This window comes from Atractosteus spatula, chromosome 5, assembly GCF_055471065.1.
Source record: "Atractosteus spatula isolate fAtrSpa1 chromosome 5, fAtrSpa1.hap1, whole genome shotgun sequence".
Lineage (NCBI taxonomy): Eukaryota > Metazoa > Chordata > Actinopteri > Semionotiformes > Lepisosteidae > Atractosteus > Atractosteus spatula.
Window position 1 is genome coordinate 39,043,129 of NC_142710.1, and position 22,810 is coordinate 39,065,938.

At 36.4% G+C, this 22,810-nt stretch overlaps 1 protein-coding gene across 4 annotated transcripts in view; it reads right to left on the minus strand.

The window, feature by feature from the left end:
• afap1l2 (actin filament associated protein 1 like 2) overlaps positions 1-20,935 on the minus strand; it is an 84,448-nt gene extending 63,513 nt beyond the window's left edge. For 2 of the 4 annotated variants that reach the window (XM_088917724.1, XM_088917722.1), the window contains exon 1: positions 20,736-20,927. In XM_088917724.1, coding sequence (XP_088773850.1) covers positions 20,736-20,757 — 22 coding nt within the window. In that variant the 5' untranslated portion in view covers positions 20,758-20,927. Of the gene's footprint in view, positions 1-20,735 lie in introns of all 4 variants that reach the window. The other 2 variants (XM_088917725.1, XM_088917723.1) reach the window with 2 other exon arrangements.
• Positions 20,936-22,810: the final 1,875 nt, after the last annotated feature.

The window sequence follows — 22,810 nt, forward strand, 5'->3', positions numbered from 1 at the left end:
CTTCATTCTGAACGTCAGAACACGTGCCCCAGCTGGAAGTCAGTTCAACCTACAAATTTTCCAACAAATACTATTAATATATATGGTATACTGTATATTTCTCTAAAGATTAAAGTTAACTTTTTTGCAACTCTCTTAGCATTTCTTGTTGTTGCTCCTGCCCTGTGATATAACACATAAATATAGCCATGAGATTTGACAAACACTTTTTTGTGTTCAGAATACTATTCCCATCTTTACAATGATGGAGTGCAATGCCAGCCTCATTTAATGAGCTTTTCCAGTAAAAAAAAGAGACTAAAATAAGTTTGACCGAGCAGTTTGGGTCTAGTAAATTGGAATTATACTGTAGATAGCCACTGCATTTTAGAAAGAAAACAGAGATACTATATCATCTAAGCCATTTTCTCCCAAATGAGAAGCTAATCATTCCATCTAACCCATTTGGAAGTTTGCAGTTAATCAATCCAAGGATCTGATCAAGCCCTTTCTTGAAAGAAGCCCAGGTATCACCTTAGAAACATGGCTGGGTGGCTCGCTCCATACTCCCACATTTTATTCACATCTCATATTGAGTATAAATACAGACATCTCACATATTGATACATATATCTACTTAAGTCCTGTCCTGAAAAGTTTTTTTCTTACATGACCATGAGATGACTGAGAGAATGACATCATTTTTATTAAAAGGATACCCCTAACATTATACAGTGGTGTCAGAAGTGACAAAATGTTCATCTTTTGGTTTAAAATGGATCACTTATTGGGTGTAAGGGACTTTTTGTTCAAAAAGCATAATTCTCTATGCTTTATGGGATATACTGTATAACAATTGCCTCTGATCATTTAACAATGCTACATAACAAAGCAAAATCATTTCTGTTCTCAAAGTGTAGCTATGCCACATTGATGATGCTTAATAAGAGCACAACATGGGTTAATGGCTGTTGATTTTGACATACAAAAAGTGGACTAACAGTAGAAGTCTCTTCAGACAACTCTGCTTTCTGTTTTTCTTTTAAACACTCACAAAGCTTCACTTTGCTCAGGGGCACCAAACAAAGATGCCCACATTCTCCATCATTATTTGTAATAATAATCTAAATAAAATCCACAGTATACAAATCTAAAATATAGTATAGTATATCCTAGAAAATCAGTCTTTACCTCAACTTTAACCCACTCTTGAAAATCACTGAAGACAATCTTAATTGCTGGATGAACCTGCCACTTACTATTATTGGACAAATAGAGGCCACCAAGATGAACATATTTCCTAAGGTTAACTATTTATTCACAATGGTCCGTGTTACCCCTACAAAGAATTAGTTATCAAAATTCGATTCTCTCATCATAAAATTTTACTGGAATAACAAAAAAAACCTGAGTTAAACAGGCAACGTTACAAAAAGAAAAAATATTTGGTTGACTAAATCCACCAAATTTCTTATATTATTACTTAACAAATCAACTCCAGTACTTAATACAGAATGTTCAATGCACCCAAACTAACAACATAATCCCTAGATTAAGGCTGAACAAGCAGAATGTCGAGGAATAATGATTTATGGTTTAACCTTTCTCAGCAAATCCATAAAGCATCACACTCTTTTAAAAACCGTCTTAAAAAGCACTGCTGGCTGTTTGGAAAATAAATCCAATGACTGATTTTACAATGACACCTTGTAAATATAATCCAATTTGTCTTAATCCAGACTTCCTGACAAACACATATAATTGATTTTTATTCCATTGAGACAAAAAGGAATCTCACATTTATGACACATTTTTGAGGTTAACACCCTCCTTTGCTTCTCAGATTGGAGCCAAAAGGATGGCATTGAAGAAAAACATTGCATGCAATATCTGCAACTGAAAAATGTAATTAAGACCAAGATTAATATTATCAATAACCCTCTGCAACCACCACCATTAGTAGAAAACACTGATAAAATTTCTAATTAAAAAAAATGTCCAAACTGTATAAAATGAATAATATAATTGATGATACCATACAGTATCTCTTCTCATTAAGGATTAAGGAAATTATTTATCTCCACAGACACAAACTTCTGGACTCAAATCTGTACCAACACTTTTTCTATGACTGAAACTGCCATATAACACATATTACACAACACAAAATATTTAAAATTGAATGTATTGAATCGCACAGATGTATACAATGCATATTAGGGTCCTCTGACAATTACTGTACTTCCATGCCATGTGGCTGTGGTGTCCAATCCAAAAGTTCTTGAACAAAAAATAGTTAAAAAAAATATTTTTTTATGAATTGCAGAATTCCACTCTCTCTGCCCTTACAGTACTTTATGACCTCTCACTCCTACACTAAACAATCAAAAACACCAAGTTAATATTTAACTGCTCTGACCAAAGAAAACAATACATAACAAAACTAGACACAAGATCACACTATTTCAATGGTTAAACCCTTTAATAGACTACATGCTTATACTTGATAAGACCACAGCTTGTTATAAAATCAATCTCCACATTTTAATAACACTTGGAATTCAGTTACTATATCTCTTAATTTGCCTGTACATTAATGCCCTTACTGCTCATCTATTATAGCCATCATGCTATTTGTTATTGTCTATGCATTATGTTCAACTTCATATTAATATTACTGTATATTATTTTTTCATGTATGTATTTCATAATGTGTATACAGAAATATATTCAAAACATTTAAAACATGAAGTGCTGTTACATGAGAATTCATGTCGCCACACTCAAAGTGTAAGAAAAGCATTACCTCAGGCCTGGCAAAGCAAAGAAAGCAACACCTCATCGCGATGGTAAGGCTTATCTGTCTCACAACAGGTGGAGACGTATTCCATTGGCTTGTACCATACTGTACTTACTACTTCATCCTTCATAAAATAGTTTTAACATACAAACAGCTCTAAATGTCTGTGAGCTGCATACACTGCATCCAAACTATATATATTAAAAGTACAAAAATCCCTCGTTTTCTGGAACCTGTTCAAACCACAGCAGAAATCTAAGTTGTAAGTATTCTGAAATAAAAAGAGAAGGAAAGCACAATATGCAGTAAAAGGTATTATTTCTCTTATCGCATCAAAAAGTAGCAAAACCAAAATATGCACCTGGGAATCATCCAATGCAGACTGCATAGCACTATGAAATCCTTCACAAAATGCACAATTTAGATAGATTTAGGAAAACAGTTTAGATGGAAAGAATAAAGCAGCCGTTTGAAAAGAAAAATATTAATACAATCTATAAATAAAACAAAAAACATGAAACATACAGTAGAACATACCATTGTGCAATACAATTGGACAAAGACTGCTACAGCTAAAATCTGCTTTAACCATTGCTATGTAATTAACACAAGTACAAATGAAAGTCTGTGGTATAAAAAGCCATTCCAACAGCATATTACATGATTTGATAATAAAAGTGCAATATAATTATTTCCAAAAATGTTACTGACTATTTAAGAAGTCAGCATATTCCTGTTTTCTCAAGGTTCTCCCAGGGCGGGTCCTGGAAGTTTTAAAGGGATCTCTCACCAAATCCCTAAAAATACCGGTACAAGAAACAGGTACAGTAGTTTTGCTAAGTGTGCTCAACAAAAAAGCAAATATGCGAGGGCATTTCATTAAATGCAAAGTGTCAAGGGACTCCCAAGGACAGATCCTTGATTATTAAGGAACGCTCAGACTCAAGTAACCAATACAATAAACCATGACAGGCCAGAGAACCACAAAAAACAGCTATTAAAATAAAAGCTGGGAGTCTACAACACGGTGTTCTGTTACAGCATGACAATGTGAAACCATAAATGTGTGTGCAACCACTGGCACAAGAAGACTGCACTTTGAGCCTCTGCCACATCCGCAATACAGCCTGAATGTTGTTCAACTCTATTTCCACCGATTTGGGCCCTTAATAGATCCACATTCAACTTTTGACCACTACATATAGAGGTGACACAACTGGGGTTTGCACAGCAGCCTTAAGAATCCCGTGAAGAGCCAGGAAGCCAGTACAAAATGATGAAGTTCAAAAGATAATTTCAGCTCACTTTTTATTTGTATTTCCTTAATACTTATTATTAAAGGCTTTGATAAAACAATATAGAGCAGAAGGCAATTCCCATTTGAGGAAGATTCAATGACATTTTGCAGCAATATGGACCCACACAGTCTCATGCTGACAATTTAGAACACACAGTAACTGCCTCCTAAACTCAAGTGAAAGTCTTAATTCATTTGTTTTCTTGATCTGCTGTGCTATTTTAAGCATCACCACTGGAAATGAGGTGTTGCCCAAATACTTATCATGCTGTGCTGTTGTATTACAGCGGAGTTTCCACCATCCTGTGTGCCTGAGATACCGCAAGGCAACAGATAAGACAAAGTTACAAGAAAAGAAACACCACCACAAAAACAAAACAAAAAATCAGTAAAAAAACAGGCATGAACGAAGGCTTCAAATAAACTATTTGAGTATTGATGTCCAGATTTAACTTAAATGTCTGCAGTAACAATAATTAAAGTAGAACTAAAACTTGGCACCAACTTAAATAACACAGAAGAACTCAGCATTTCACTTAGATTTCAGAATATTAAAAAGGTATAAAAAGCAATAGGTTAAAGCATTAAAACACAAAGGAAGCCACACTAACCAGTGTCTTCAAACTATAGTCAACTCTGATAAACATACTCACGTACAGAAAACACAAGAAAAATAATTATATTGTCTAAAGTGAAAAGACTGATCCCCTTTGTCACATTCTTCACATAGCAAAAAATGACCTTTAGCCTTTTCCATAGCTGTAAATGTTCTTTCTACTCTCTTCTGCCACTTTTTAATAACTGTTTCCTATCCCGAGGATTGACAAAGTGCTTCTCCTTGCCTTTATAGCTGTGGTTCTTAAAAAGATCGCAGGACCTTGGCAGGCAATGTAGCTTGGTAGTTAGCACTTTTTCACAATTCTTTCAGGCTTCAAACTTCCAAGGTCTTGGGATCAATTCCAGCTTAGGAAGACTGTCTATGTAGACTGTACTTATATTCTCAGGATGCTTCAGGTTCTTCTCACATCTTGAAGACATGCAGGGTAGGTGCTATTGGCTACATTAAATTACCAATTAAAGGTATTTCAAATTTATTTTATCCCAGTACAACCAGTATTGGCTACAGAGCAGAAGTAACAAAAAAAGCTGCAAAGAATAGCACAATGTGCATAATAGCTCCTCTCATTTGTTGTCTTTCTCTTGTTAAGTTGAGAAAAAGAAATAACACCCAACTTCTACTATTGCACCTATAGAAAAGACTAATACCTCATTACACCCCGTGCACAGATGCCGTGTATTCTAACCCACCACTTGAGCAAGGAAATATTAGTGAGGAGAAGCAAAAAAGGAAGTTTGGATTTGAACGGCTTTGATAGTGGTTAGTAATAGTATGTTACATTATCATGGGAATTCACCAAATAAGAACCTGAAAATAAAAAATCCACCTGCAGGTCATGCGTAAGTATCTCTTTTCATCCTAACTGCTCCTCTATAATTTGGAGATGCTGCTCAAAACAATGCCTGCAATGAAGCTAACCTCATCAATGTTTATTTTGAAAAGGCTACTTACAGTGCTTCTCAGAGTACCCTTCATCGTTGTGTTTTTTTTTCCCCACTTTGTGCACAATTACGCTCTGCTGCAGGCAAAGTGTGTTTTTCACGTGAGAAGTTCAAAGGCACAGAATCTGTAGCCCCAGCAAGTTCAGTTTAATCAGGTCCCCATAAAAGCTGGCAAATGCAGCATGGGGCTTTGGTCTTCTCTATACTCTGTCCAATAACTCAGCACTGTCTACTGGGAAAACAAGAACAGATGCTGAAGGCAAGCTCCCTCCAACAAAAATGATTGTTTTTCTTTGTTTTAAATATAAATTTTCATGAAGACTTTCACCTTCTTCAGCTGGGTTCAGAGCTGTTTTTTGTTGTTAGTATTTTTTTACTTTCTACAAGTGTACTTGCTTCCTTATAATTTCTTCTTCTCCTACCAGTATTTTTTAATTATTATGATGAAAATGTTTTAAGGGAACCTCCTCCAGCTTCATACTGCTTTGGTGTTTGATGATATCTTGGCATGGAAAAGTCCATAGGATGCAGTGTATGTTTTTTTTTAACTTCTGTAAAGACATAACAAGTAACTTATGTCTTTCAAAAGAAGGTCAGGATTGCCAAATTTAATTAAATAAAAGTCACCCTTTTTGTCACAGAACAGAATCCCCTCTCTGTTTATTGTAAGTTGGTTTCCCATTACACAGTGCCACAGAGATTAGTGTTGCCTCCTTACAGCACTGGCCCTGGGTTCGATTCCTGGAATACTGTCTTTGTGAAGTTGGTATATTCTCCATGCGTATGCATGGGTTTCCTCCAGGTGATTCAGTTTCCTCCCCACACTCCAAAGACATACTGGCAGGTTAACTGGCTTCTAGGAAAAGTGACTGTGGTGTGAGTATTTGTGAGTGCCCTGAGATGGACTGGCATACTGTGATAGGCTCTGGCTCCCCAGCTATCTTGTATTGGATAATAAAGCAGTTAGGAAATGGGATGATTTACCATTAATCATAAAACACTATCCAAACTAGTTAAGAATAGAAGGGCATGAGTAAGGGTTCAAACAAGAGATCCCTCGGTCCCGCTTCCTTGTTTTTTTCACCAATTTCTAATGGATATACTCTCAGGTTCACAAGTAGGGTATGAAATATGACTAAACACAGGTGCAGTAAATAGTTGTGACAGAAAGATATGACTATGGATGAAGGTCTATAAGATAGCAAAGAAATATGTGTAACAAATCAAATAAAAACAAACTGAAGGAAAGAAAAACCAAAGAAAATAATACCATGTTAATTTACAGTACTACCACAGTACAGCACATAAAATTTATGGAGATGAATTGTAGGTGGTTATCATCAACAGTGACGATGATTGCAGACAGCAAGACGTCATTAGCAATCATGGGGAAACAACCTGAGCTTCACAGTTTCCATGTATAGATTCTGTCATTCTTCTGATTTTATTTTACAATATTCACTTCACCCTTCCTTTGTGGTAGCTCAGTAGATATGGGACAGGGTTTGTCTGCCTAAGACAAGAGTTAACTATGGAACCACCACTCTGTGTCCCTACAGTACATGACCACTTCATTGCAGTGGCCAGACCCACATCAGAGTGCAGCATTCCTCTAAGAATGATCTGGTGAAGGTTCTGAAGCTCGGAGCGATGACGTACGTTTCTCAGGCTCTATGGTACTTGAACAAAGCTAGCATTCATGTGATTCAGCCCATATGAAGTCCTTTCAGTAATGGGAATCTTTGCTTTCAACAAGTGGGTAACGTCATTGAGACATCCCCTGCGTAGGGCAGCAGAGGAAACAAAAATACCCAGCACAGTTCAATTAATGACTTTCATGCACAATTAAATGGTTACTTAATAAAAGATCAGCAGAAAGTCAGGAATGCAATTAGATGCACAGTACAAGGCAGGCCATAAATAAACTAAAATAAGTCTGCATTTTTTGTTTTTGATGGGAACTGGATTGAAAAAGATTGAAATAACTAGATCATCATCAACACAGTGACGCGGTGGTACTGTCTAGTGGTGCAGCTGTTAGCATTCCTGCATTGCAGCACTGAAGTTCAAACCCGGGATGCTATCTGCATGGGGTTTGTAAAGGATGTGCTCCCTGTGTTCATGTGGGTTTTCTCCAAGAGCTCCAGCTTCCTCCCACAGTGAAAAGACAGACTGGAAGGTTAATTGGCTCCTAGGAAAACTGGCCCTGGTGTGAGTGTGTGTGTGTCTTTGTGTGCCCTGCTATGGACTGGCATGTGGTCCAGGGTGAATCCTGCCTTGCCTCGTTGTTTGCTGGGATAGGCTCTGGCTCCCCTGCGACCCTGTATTGAATTAAGAAGTTAGAAAACAGATGGGTGTTTTAATATAAAATCTTCTACTACACCAAGTTCTCTCCACCTTATTGTTATGAAAAAAGATTACATAAAATATGAAAGAGAACATTAAAGTCACCACCAGGTCTTTTAAATAAACTTCTTAAAAGATTTACGTGAAGCTTTTCAGCTCCTTTATTTTGTGTTTGCACATGCTGTACATATGTTTATACAATATACTGTATATACAGCTGTAAGCATAACAGGTTTTAAAATAATTTAGGAATACAATTCTTGTAACTTTGTTCCAGTCTTCTAAGTTATAGTAAGTCTGCTTGAGATAATACTTGAGTATTATTTTTCCTTTCTAACTGATCTCTAACTCTGCAGTATCCATTGTAAGAAAAAAAAGTGGGTCCTGATGTTGATTACTCGCTGTTAATTTGCTGTAGTGCTTTGACCCGATAAAACCTTATTTAACCTCAAAGTTTGAATGGACGATCTTGCCTTCTTGGAAGGCTGCCCAGTGAACACACTACTAAACCTTTCACACAACACCAACAACATTGATTTGGAGCTATAACATAAGAGGCAACGTTCCAGTACGTATTCTTTTTATGATTTCATGCACTGATTTGTTTTTGTCGAAGTTTATCCCATAGTTTGGTAGTCACACAAAGTGTGAAGCAGGAAGAGCATGAGGAGTGTTAATGCCAATTTTTATTGTGCCAGTTACATACTTGAGAATTGTGAATGCACTGTACTGTACTGTATACATTCTGGGTGCTCTCCCAGAAAATGATGCACCAAGCTATGAGGATAAGGATAAGCACCTCCTAATCCCAGAGGGAGCAGTTAGATACAGCAGATGAAGGTACTGTAAAGGTGGTTTTATGCTCAGCAGTTACAAATAGAAAAAAAACTTGGGAGCAATGTCACGAAGGTCCACCAAGTTTGGATATGGTATCCACACAGAGAAACTCTGAGCGTATGATACTCTGTATTACAGTATATTACTTAGTAATACAGAACCAAGCCAAATGCCAACACTACATGTGAGCCACACAAATGACTTCCAACATTTGTTTTCTAATAAGGACAGAAAAAGATAAGACTCCCAGTGTAAAGCACATTGAGCTATTTCAGATATTAATGCATTTCAGACTGTTCTGCACACTGAGTGAAAAACATCAAATTATAGTAATCTCCTTTTATATCTGCACATGCTTTCATGCAAATTTATTAGAGGTACAGTGATGAAGTATGAAGCATTAGTTTCAGTTTTGACATAATAGCCTGTAGATCAAAATACCTTAAATAATCCCCAATGGATTAGGAAACCGTCCAGCCAGAATGCTACCTCATGTCACTGGGGGTAAACTGCTGATCAACTCTTTAATCATCCATTAACAGCCAACCAATTTTTACTTACTGTATGCTTGTGTTTATTTCTGGGAATGTCTGTCTTTGTATTGCCATAGCAGTTTAGCATTTATTATGGGAAAAAAGAAATCGTTTAGTTCTGCCCTGCATTCAATGACTCAAACATACATCTAAATTAGGATTAGAAACATTGCCAAGACTGTGAAAATAATAAACACCAAGTGCCTTTATCAAAGTGCGCCCCCTGAAAAACTTGCAAAACTGTAAACAGTTTTGCCCACAGTATTAGAGTAAATAATTCTGTGACAATCTGCCTAATGCTACCGATTGCAATTACCAAACTCACCCTGAAGCAATAGTGAGCAACCAGCTGCTCAGAAGGCCTTTTTTTAAGAAGTGAATGGAATGAAGATATCACTGGGAAAACTTGCAGACAGGTTATACACTAATTAAACTAAGATAACGCCCACAAGAAAGTGCCTGGCTACAAAAAACATAGGCCCGATGATGTGGAGTTTTGAACTGTGACTCATCATGATGTATTCAACATTTCAGGATCCCAGCAGTGTTCTTACGCAGCTCTCTTCTTGACAATATCTCAATCAGCTGACCTTTTCAAATCGGCAAGTTTTCAGCATTCCTCATAGTCATCCCAGCAAGATGCCTTTTTAGGTCTATTTCCAGGCAGCTGTTGGGAGAGGCTATAAGCGGCTTTTCTTGCTGCAATGTAAACACAAGCACAGCAGCCCTACAAGTAATAAAAACACAAGAACTTTTACATTTCTAAATTTCTGAAAATCTATAATCTGGGTTTGGTAACACTTTCATTTTCCAAAAACAGATGTCCTTTGTAAAACCGGAGGCTAATCCTCTGTGGTTTTAACAAACCAGTGTTCGTTTCCATCCGCTAAACTGTTTATATTTAAAGATCAGAAATTTAACAAGTGCACTGCCTGAGTTACTTGCTTTAGGTTTTATGTTGCAAGGCTGATCATTTTCCACTTAAGTGTTCAGTAAAAGTGTGGCCTTTCCTCTAGTTTGTCATCAACTTAAGTATTGAGACCTCCCTTTATAAAAACAAGTTTGTTGTCAAGTAGTTAAATTATGCTTATTTATAATTTATTTCCTTGTTTTATTATCTGAATCTGGCCAGCAATGCAGGGGAAGCTCAAACTTTGCCAAAGGGTCGATGTCAATGTTGTTGTTGCAGTAACAAACTACAGCAGCCTCCAGCATGTACCAAGTTATTTTATATACATCATTAATAACAGTTTATTACTTGTAGCCAGGGACAAGGCTAAAACAAATTCTCATTCAATCAAGTAAAGAGGCAGTGAATTACTCACAAAATGTTTGCCAGGGAGTACAAACTTTGATAATTCATCATAATAGGGTCTGCATTATAAAATCTTTATTAAAAAACATCTGATTTAAACAGTACATGCTCCTGCTGTTTGGTTGATACTGAAAATATGTTTGCCTTGGAAGACAAAAAACAGAATAGAACAAGAAAAACTGAAACTGAGGCACTTTCCTTGTTAACTGTCTGCTCATCTGAAGAATCACTTTGACAGGCCTCTGTGTGAAACAGACATACTGTACACCCATTCACACACTGCATTACAGTACCTTATCTTGTGTTTGAGAAAGAAAAATACAAAAAATTCTTGCTTCCGAGGCACTGTCCCATCTTCCTTTATCACACGGTCAAGTCAGTGGCCATTAATACCCGTACAGACAAAAAACACTTGCTGTCTAAACACAAGACATTATCAAGCGGTAAGTCTAAGTCAACAATCAACTGTGAATAGTTTTCAATGTCTGAACAAAGAAATCCTTGAATGTTTACATTCTTTCGTTCTTTTTCTGAATTTTTCACAGCTTGACAGGAAGAGAAAAAAGCTAAAACATGAATAATGTATTTGTCATTCTTTTCGGTTTTGCAGGATGTTTTGACCTCAATTAAATCAATTGTGTTCTAGAGTAGGTGTATCTCAGTACTTGGTGTCACTTGTGCTCTGGTCTGCATTGCCAATGAGTGTCTAAAAATTGCTAAACCCTTCAAACTGCAACCAATATTTTACAAAAGCAATGTAACACATAACGACACTCATGGAAAGGAAACTCACCTCTAAGGGAATAAAAGATCTTACATGACCTCTAGAACACAGCACAAATGTCTGTAAATGCTAAATTACAAATTTAGCATAAATACCTCACTTATTTTCTTAGTGTACTAAGAACTGATGGCAACACAAGAGCTGTTTTTGCATAATTCTAAAATGCTTACATTTGAAAAAGTATGCATTTGTATATCCATATGTAAAACCAGCTTTGTCAAAATCCTTGTATTCAAACGTAAAAACAGGTCCAGCTTCCTTAAAACTGAAGCGACATTTAATTTTTAAGAAGTACTGTACGAGTGATAATTACTGTAGTTTTCTTTCCCTACGCCACCAACACCAACATCATCGGAAAAGATTAAATGAAAATAATTTGTTGACAGTGGGTTTTTGAATAAAAACTATGGTCTAAATATTATAGTCAATCAATACCAACACATAAAGCTTTGTGTTATAGGCGTTAAAAACTTTACAGGCTCCATTCAGCACAAATGAGCAGATGTGGCTTCAAATACAGCCATTTATCACATGTTCAGTAGTTTCAGATGCATCCCACTTGCATAAAATCAGGCCAAAGAGTGAGTGGGGACCTTTCAGGTATTAGTTCCCAAAATTCACTTTCACTTTCAGACCAGGAATAGAAATATAAGGCATTAAACTGATTGTGTATCAAGTCACCAACAGTTCTGCTTGTTCTTCTTTAAGGGGACTTAGACAATTAGGAACTGACTTCCTTAAGCACTTTATTAATTTGACTACATATCAAAATTTAACGTATGACAACCAGCTTTTAAAAAAAAATGTTAATTATAAAATGTTACTGGCACAAATACAGACTTTTTTGTCGTCAGATCGACACCTGTTCCTTCCTCAAGGAAGTGAAATAAAAGGCCTGAGCTCCTGCTTAGCAGGTCTTACTGCTGAATCATGGGATTGAACAAAGAAAACAATACTAAAAAAAGACCACTGAGTACAATGCTAAAATAATATAAATGCTATACAGGAACAAAGTTCAATAGTGTTATATAAAAAAGATCTCAATTTATTTCCCTTAAGCTGCAAAAGTAAAAACCAATGGGACATACTGTATTCTTTTATTAGAGAACATTTTTCATTTTTTGCAGGTACCTGTGTTTTAAGCTAGTCTTTAAGTCTGAGCTAGATAGATAGATAAGACTTTATTGATCCCGTAGGGAAATTGATTAAACCAAATACAACCAATACAAAATTTCCGCCATCCCAGAAATTGTCACATATCAATACCAGATCTGCAAAACATTGTATTGCCTTTATTGTTCAGTCTCAGAGGTTTAAAAGAAAAAAAACTTGCTTTTTTACTAAACTGGATGTGATAAAAGAACAGCACTTTTGTCATTTATGAGTGTGGACAATTGGGATGGTAGACAAATGGAACAGCTATAAAGTTAAGGCATTAGTTCTGCAAAACCTGGGTGAGAACCTACAGTAGCTACTACTTAATACTAGGATAAAATCAAGAACACTGAAAAATCATGGTTTCTCTGTGCTCAAAGAAGGCATTAAGGAAATACAAGCTTTTAACCACAGCACTTTTCTGATGTGTGGTAGCAGAATTCCTTTGTTCATATTTCCACAACACACATTGCCCCATATTTATTTTGTCCTAGTACTTTAATTTATAACTTGGCTCTTTGTGCATGAGAAAAAGGGATGAAGGCCCCTGTTTTTCTATAACAGTGCCAAACTATTTCTGCTAATACGCACTTGAGAATAAGTATGGGCCTTCCCTTCTTCTGAGCCAAATGATTTGCCGAAAAAGCATTAATTTAAAATGAAAAAAGAAAAAAGAAAGTTGGAGATCTGAGTCTGAGTACTGAAATACCAAAGACTGGTTATTCCTCTGTTCTCTATTGTTCATCATCCATGCACTGGCCCTTGAACATGAAGTTATATTAATTATGTCCCACTTACTGTACAGAGAGCGCACAAGCAGTGCAAGAGAGTATTTCACAAGGTGAATTGCCTGCCGACAGCATAAGCCATGATCCTGTACAATGCCAGCATCAGACAACTTTCACTGAAAACAATTAAATAAGGTACAGTATAGTGACAGAGAGGCACTGCAGTGGGGATAGGGGGTTGGCATTCACAAACGTGCAGGAAAGTCATGTGTACCAAATGTATAGTATTGTAGGTTTTATCTCAGGTGGGTAGCTGCATCAGCATGCGTAGGCTGCAAAGGAACACGTAATAGGTTTATTCCATGCTGAAAAGAGAAGAAAGAAAATAACGTTGCAGCTGTGGAGCCTTCTTCGGGTATGTAGATTGTAGATTTTAGACTGGCCACTGAATAGTTTCCTGAAGTTAAGTCTTATTTTACATAATTTATACAAAACATATGGCCAAATTGAAAGGAGGACTTGAAATTGGTGCTGTTTTTAAATGACTTTGACGGAATAAAATATTTTGTCTTCTTTTCAATACCTAATTGAAGAAAAACATCATGTTTGAAATGACTGAAACTTGCAGTTAAAGTAAAACATTATATGCAAACTGAGACATTATATTTCAAACTGGACTTTATTTTATTTCATCAGAGGATGCCCCAGGAGAATGCTGGTAATAGTAATGGAACATGTCAAAACTACCTGGAACACAAGTCACAGGATTTTTAGAATACAGTGAACTATTGCAGTGACTTAATTCCCCTGAGCATTCAAGAATGGTCAAATCACATGTACAGTATTGGGGAACAGGTATTTTTGAGCAATAAGTATGAGATTTCATTGGACTGTGCGACTTGGTTTTCCAAAAGATGATGGTTCACATCTGGGATATAATTACAAATTATTAAGAGCCCACCCTCCCACCTCCACAAAAAAACACATACACGTACACACATTGAATAAAGCAGAGTCTCATGACACATTTGTTGGGTCACATGACTGCATCAGGTGACCTCTGGCATACATACTTAGGGAGGGACATTGATAAATTGGACTTAATCAATATCAGAATAAGGAACATCTGTATTATCTTCAAAGAGACCATGTATTACTGTGAAAGCACGAAAAATGTCATTTTCAGATTGACCTTCAAGAATAACTGTTGGCTCTACGACTTGTCAATCTATTGTGGTAAATTTGTCCTCAATCTGCACCAAAAGCAATTGTGCATCACACATCCATGGGCCTACAAGTTGATCTGAAAAATGCACAGAAACAGCTAGCATAACATTCAACATGACATCTCTACACATTACTTTCCATGATGTCTATCAAAGGCAAATCACTGCTTAATAGAATCATCAGCATTTCATAATGTACAAATTATTTCTTCCTTCCTATTTTCTCATGCCATAGTCACTGAATCTGAAGTGGTTAAGCAGAGGAATCAGACAGGTGTAATGGTCCTGAGCTGGTGTAGTGAGTCTCTTCCATCCAGCATTTTGGACTTTCCTCTTTTCTAACCGCCTGATTGTTGATGTGGAAGGTCTCATTTTCTAGGCCACGTTCCTCACACACAGGTCACTGTGACTCATGTTGATGCCAACCAGGCAATCTTCATTACTGAAGCAGCTCGTGGTTATATTTTTGCATGAATTAAAATCCCAGGTTCTTGAATGATGATTTAAAAGAGATGCTTTATCAAATCAATCTGCAAGTTTAGCTCAGTTCACAAAATACTGACCACCTAGAATTATTATTAAATCATATGTTTTCAGCATATTTTTAAATATTTTTTTAAATATTTGTATTCCTAATTATGTGCTACCCAGAGTATTTTGTGATCCCACGGAATGAGCAACAAGCCCACAATTTAAAATGTAAATATTGTTATGCACGTTCTTGGTGAGCTAATGATATAAAATGTTTCACTTTGAATCTGCAGATATGACTATTTAATTTAAAGGGTTTAACTACTGAAAAAAACTATCCACTAGCCTGGCAATCCATCTCTTATCTACAAGTCACTTATCCTAATGAGGGTTGTTCAAAGGTGTGACTGAGAAACAATGACTGCGCACCCCAACCCAAGCGACTCCATTGCATTGCATAATCATGGAGAAGAGGAAAAATTCAATCAAATCTAATCAACAAGTTTTTGTAAGGTGGAGACAACAGAAGCACCCAAAAAAATCACAGGGAGTTGACACAGGGAGAATGTTGACACAGGGAGAACATTCAAGCTCCACATAGACAGGTACAAGAGGCCAAAATGAAACCCATAACCCAGGGACTGAGGCACCTATGCTAGCTGGCAGGCTAGTCTTGTGCAATAGTAGTGACAATGGCACATACTGTAACTGGCATAATTCTTCCTGCTTCATAATACATAACTGCTTCTTCCAATTCAGTGTCGCAGCCGACCCAGAGTCTATTCTGGCAAACAATGGGGCAGGGCAAGATACGCCCTGGATGGGACACCAGTTGATTGCAGGACAGGCACACAGATTCAAACACAGACACACTCACACACTAGGACCCATTTTCCCAGAAGCCATTTAACCTACCAGTATGTTTTTGGAATGTAAGAGGACACCAGAGCACCCATAGGAAACCCAAGCAAAGCCGGGGTGAACATGCAAACTCCACACAGACAGCACCTCAGGTCGGGAATTGAACCCAAGTGTTGCTAGGCAGCAATGCTAACCACTGTGCCACTGTACTGCCCCCTTAACTAGCATAAACATCACTATAATGTTATGAGAAGGGGAATGGGTATAAAGAAACTCTAAGTCATTGTTGTGACATCTGTGACCCAACTTAGGATTTGTTAAAGTGGCTTTACATCAAGTGAAATTGTAATATGACACAACATGTACAGGTAAACTAAGGCACTGTTATACAGTACTGTACTGTATGTGTAAAATGTTGTACGCCCCACATGTGAATTACATGTTAATAAAGCCCTCAAAAACCTGTCCTATCAATTTGCCTTTCACAGTTCTTAAAGACATGAAGGATAATCCCGGCAAAACAAACACAGAAATAAAGAAACACTATTAACGAGAGTGACTAATGAGAAGCTCAGATTTTAAGATGGTAGCATTGTTTCACAAACCCTGTAATGAGGTAGTAAGCCCAAGACGTATGAGGCCCCTGCCCACACGCTGGATTTCACTGCCTGTGAACTTGGCTTGTTTCTCCCCCAGGGGGAGTAAAAATGAAAAAAAAATCCCACCATCTTAAGTCTTGAGATGCTAGACTGCGAAACCTGCTGAGTTTTAAATGCATAAAAGCTTGATGAAACCTGTAGGACGCTGCTCGGAGTGAAAAGTAAATGACCCACACCAGAAACCAGGATAAAGTTTCTTTTCATCATTTTTATAGTCATCTGTTTCCTGGAATTAATGCAGAGGATATCACCGTGTGTCGCTCCCTAGTTCAAATACTTTTGCCCCCCTGTTTCCTATTAGTCTCTCCTCTCTAACCCATCGCTGACTGCATGAGGATGCTGTTATCTGTTTGGAAAAAGAAGCAGCATCATCAAGAGACTCATCTATGGCTTGCGCGTGCTAGTCTGCCTTTCTTCAAGGTGCCTTCAAGTATAGCAACCAGATAAGTTCACTTACTCGAGAAATGTATCTAAACTTAAACAACATATTTGAAAAGAGCTCTCAAAAACAAATATAAGTTTACATGTTGACAAGATTCAATAGCAAGCCAGACCCCATCTGAAGTTAATCAAAACCTAGAAAGAAACTTGCATTTTAAATATTAGGCCTGATTATTTTCTTCAATTCAACAAACTCTTAGCCTTTCCCCAAACACAGATCTCTGTTTCAAAACAATTTCCTATTATTAAAATAATGCCCAATATTAAAATGTTTTTTGGTAAATACCAAATGTTTCCAAATTTTATTGTTTTTGGAAGCAAAAAAAATGTCAAAATGCATTCTAAACTGCAAAATGAAAACAAATAATTTGGTCTATAGATTTGACTGCCAGAATATGATTAAAAATAATCTTTGTTAATTACTTGAACTTCCTGCATTTTTTGCCAAGATTGTATTTAGGACTATAATGAAGTAGAAAACTACTCATTTTAAATCACTGTTAAGATGTATGGTACCGTATACTGTATCTGTAGATATTAAAAATGTAAGGAATGTTTGCTTCTGTTTTTCAATTCGTATTAAAAATAACTCAGAATAACGCAACCCCCTTTTTTGTTTGTGCTTATAGTCTCTTTGTACCATAACCTGAACAACCAGGAGGATTTAATTTTAGAAACAAAGAAGAGGAAACTGGACAGATCAGATCCCAGATACTGTATCAAGTTCAAGTAATTTGTGACAGTACTTTTTTGTACTTTCAGGAGAGCTAACAGTTCTCTTTCCTTCCACTAGACATTTGGCAACACCTTCAAGTAGTTCTCAAGTAGACACAGATGTTGGTTGGTGTTAGAGTTAAGTTTAACCATTAAAATGACTTTGCTCTGCCTCTAAGTAAATAACAAAACTCACCAAAAAACTAATATTTTGTGACTCAATCACTAATAGTTTCATTTATCAAGAAAGTTTGACATAAATCAAGTAAATAGTAATAATCTCATCTCACTTTTAATAATAATAAGTAAAAGGTACAACTGCCTTTAATGCTAATTATACTGTAAATATGCTTCTGTCTATTGACTGCTGTCTCCTGCCTAAAAGTCTTTGTTCTTGTCAGTCTTCAGTTAAATATTAATGACATTGATACAATGAAATACACAACCTTTGGATACCCAAGGTGAATATCATTATATGAGATTTCAACAAACAAGTTATTTGGATTGAGTTTTCTTGAGGGGAAATGTGATTGAAAATTAAAACTGAAGACAGGTTGCAAGACTTGATGAATCACCACTGTGTGAGACTGATCCACCTTCCTAGGGAAGAAAGGACTTCTTCAGAGACAACCATGTTTTCAGAGGTTATTCTCTAATCCCAATGAAGCGGAAAAATAATTTTCATTAATCAATGAAATAACTAAATACAGTATCTAATAAATAAGGATATTAATGTGCAAACTGAAAAAAAGCAAAATTTCAGTAACACTTAATTTCTAACTGGTATTTATCATAGTGATGTACAGTAGCAATGATGAAATGATTATTTATTTTTATTTGTATACATTCAAACTACGACAAAATAACTAAGAATATACAGTATAACCTTGTCAAGGAATCAGTGTTATTAATCATCTTAATATTAAGAATCAGACCTTCAGCATTAACTTAATTTTTTTCTGGGGATTGTGTCCCTAAATACAAGTTCATTCCAACATCCAAGGGAAAGCCTCTGGTCTTCAAAAGCACCAATAAATTACCATTAACAGCCAGAGCTGAGTTCGAGATAAACTACTAAGTCTTCTCTTAATGCAATCAATAAGGTCAGGTCTGAGCCAAGCCTTCTTGCTTAAGGATTTACAATGGATTGCATACACTGCCCTTCACAAGACACTGTATCTGAACAACAAATGACCTAAAGATGAAGCAGCAAGGGTTTCTTGTACTATATGTTACACTTGATCATATTCAAGGATACACGATAAACTAGTAAGTTATGTCCATATACTGTATCATCTCCTGTTTTAGAATATGAATGAGAAAGTGCTTCATAAAGTATTCAATTGTTCTACCTATTTCAAGGATGACAGTAAAACCAGTGACGAGTATTACCTCACTAAATATACTGCTCATAGAAAAACATGGATCATCCTTGAATCTCTGAAGAGATACTGTATAGGTTTCCTCACTGAAAATGAGTAAAACCATTAAAAGAGTTGACACCTCACACTGACAATCTGTACATAAAGGTGTTCAAATCTGTAATTTAACTCTAATCGCAACCCTCACAGCCTTAATTCTTACATTCATCGGTAAATAATTACCAATTACCTGAAGTTTAACAATTACTAACATGTACCCAGATTTAAATGCATACTGAAAGTCCAGTCCAATAAAAAAAAAAACCCATCCAATATCAACCATATTCCTTCCAAAGAGCAACAGACACAACAAAGCCAGGCAGAACTAAGAAAAGCATTGTTCATGTGCAGAAGGACAAATCACAACAGAACATGTACTGTAAAATGGTGTAACATTTCAAAGCAAAGGCCAGACATAAACTAAATATTCAAAGGCCAGACATAAACTAAATATTTTTTCAATACCGTATATGATAGTGACAACAACCTTGCTATCTTATTATGAAATATAATGCTTCTCTGATGGTGTTACTGTAAGTATAATTTTGTGGGAGTATGAATAAACACACCAAGTTAACAGGACCAGTAACAAAAAGTAAGACCACTAACATAAAAGGACAGTACAGAAGAAAAGCATTCTTATTATTGCAACAAAACACAACAAATTAAAGAAAAAAAATGAAAACCAGGGAAATACCAAAATGTCTTTGGGATAGGCACCATAAATGTGGCATGTTCAGCAAATATCATACAGTACTGTATGTATCAAGTTACAGATAGCAATGTTTTGCGGTTGCTGTTCATGAAGGATCTATAATGTGCTGAACAGAAAAGGCTACACCAGCTGCCCCCGTAGCTGACATTTGCTATTGCAGTTGCATCTGAATCTCATACCGTTTTGAGTTTTAACAGAAACAAAACTTATGCACCACGCACTCCCACGCTTCCAAATTCCAAAGGGTGATTATACATGCGAAACATCTGAACATTTGCACTCAAAAATATTTTTAGAGAAATAATTCCAATTCTTGTCGTGCAGTACACCAATTTACTTTCTACTCACTTCCCACCCAGTAACTTTGGATGCTTTAAAATTATACACGATGAATATGCCTACGTCTAGAATTGCAGGGAATCTAAATAAAAGCAGTCAACAAGATACGGGGATGGGGGCGTGCCAGAAACATATTCAGAACAAGCAGCGTCTAAGTGCACCGGTGACAATGCATTCTACAAGCATTTTAAATCACTCTTTCAAGAAAGGAGTCACCCATCTCTTCTCCACAGAAACGGTGCACTGCAACAGTAGAGTAATATATTGAATGGCTGCATTCAGCGAACATTTTTTGAAAACGCACATTAGTGACTTGTTTTACAATCCTCACGTTCTTCTGCAGTCACCGAATGAATCAAACAATCAGCTCATGTGCTGTCCCGTTGTTGGTCATTAGTAATTATGTCGCAATGTTATCAGTTGATCAAGATCTTTTACATTTCACGGTAGACAGCAGTGAGAGGTGGTATTCTCAAAACAGAACTAGCAAGGGGGTGGAGTATTGAAGTTCTTAAAACTTGGGGAAGACAGGAACATTTTTAACATTTTCTTACCGTTACCTTTATGCTTCTCCATATGGACAGACACGAAGAAGAATCCCTGTTCCAGTCAGAGTTCAAGGCTTTCTTCTTTTGCCTCTTTTTTTAGAACAAGCCTGAAGTCTCTGTCAGACTGTCCGTCCTGGAACACCGCTTGATGCTGTACTGTCTGTGCAATATAGCTGTTCGCTCTCAGAAAACCCTCACTAACACTGGGCTGTGTTTTCTCAGGGTTTCACATTTACCGCCCCTCCTTCTCTGAGCGTCATCTCTGCATCTGCTACAGCTGGTCCGTCGGCTAGTCCTCTCTTCCCAGTTGCAGTGTTAATTTGGATAAGTTAGTTCTCAAGTTATAATCACAATTGTATTTATTCTTTTTCTCTCTAATGTGAGAGGTAATCGATATAATACGTGATACAATACCTAACTAAGAGAACTTCAGGATAATATCGCATTAGCAAGAACCTCATAAAAATACAATAGTATCCGAAAGTAATGTAAAGTGTTACAGGAACCGAGAGCTAGACAGTACTGAATGCATTTAAAGTAAACTTTACTGTTACCAAATAATAGGAAGTAGAGTATTATTGTTGTTTTTATTGTTGTTGCTGTTACCAGTACCAAAAGTTTTTATTAGCTGGTACAGTATATTTAATATTGAGATCTGATGGTATCTCAGATTGGATAAACATTCAGAAAAACAAGGAGGGTGAGGGAACGTAATACTGTAAATAAAAAATGTTTCTTAAGGACTTTTTATTGTACTTTAATTGTTTTGATTAGTAAAAAAACATTCCCAGAAATGAGTCTTTCTCTTTCTCTGCCAAATAAAAAAGTCTTGGCTTCTCGATGAATGGCCCTTGGGGATTTTTTTTTAGCTTGAGAAAACATGGTAAGAATGCTACACAAACATAATACAAGTGGAAGTATTCTATAAACCAAATTTATTGCAGTACTACAAACCTTCACTGCACACTGAAAAGGTGCTTAACACCAAATTTCACAAAAAAAATATTGAAAAACGATTTGTCTGAATCATAATGTACAGTATACAGTGTTCAGTCTGAACTCTTCCACAGTTACAAGCTTCTGCATGCTGAATGTAAGATTTTATACATAAAGCTGGGATTTCCAAGCAGTGACTTCAGACTAGCTGAAGATGTCTGATAATTACATGACCACAGACTAAAAACAGGTAACATGATGTCACGTCATATGCTATTTTTGGCTTGTGTTAATTACAGAGGTTAGACAGGAATCTCACTTATATTTTAAATGTAATATTTTAGTGTGGAAGTGACAGAGGAGCATGGGCATGTACATTAAGCTAATTATTAGACATACAGTAATCTCCTTTGGAGTCTTGAATTCAGACTCAGCAAAGATCACATAAAACAGCTTTCTATTGATTCTAGTCTTTGGCATCAGTGGAAGCTTGGAACAACAGAGCATCTCTTGGCCTGTAGTCCATAGACAAAAACTCCCATTCTTATTTAAAATGCAGTCATTCATGTGTGCAGAAGCATCTGAGTATTTATTCTGGACCCTCCTGCTAACAGGGGGCCTTGATGTCACTGTTTCACATCCATAATGGTTTATAACCTCAATGCTGATCCCTTATAATGGAGATTTCTAATGATTAGAAGTTTCTAATCTGTTCTGAACTGTTCCCCTATATGGTCTCGCCTCAACCTCATTACCCATATGTATTTAAATATTATGTCTAAAAAGATAGTATTGCTCAGAAGTTCTATTTCACCAGTCCGTAGAAAAGGATTTGTGTGCTTAGTAAATTATGTCTGCTATAGTAATACAGTACATAACATTGATGTATTGTTTCAAATTACAGATTAGTGCTGTCCAATTGGTCTTTCTGTGTTGAATCTCAGAACTTGGATATTTTCTCTACCTCATAGTCTAGCAACATCTTTTGTTTTACACATTCAAAGATTGTTCCCATTTAAGCTCTGGAATTGCAAACCCATTTTACTTGTGTTTGTGGTTAAAAGGCCAAAGGTCGAACAAGTTTTCCTATCTTTTTTTCCATTCTGCTTCTGAACACATTGCATTTTAAATTTCTGAAAGCAGTA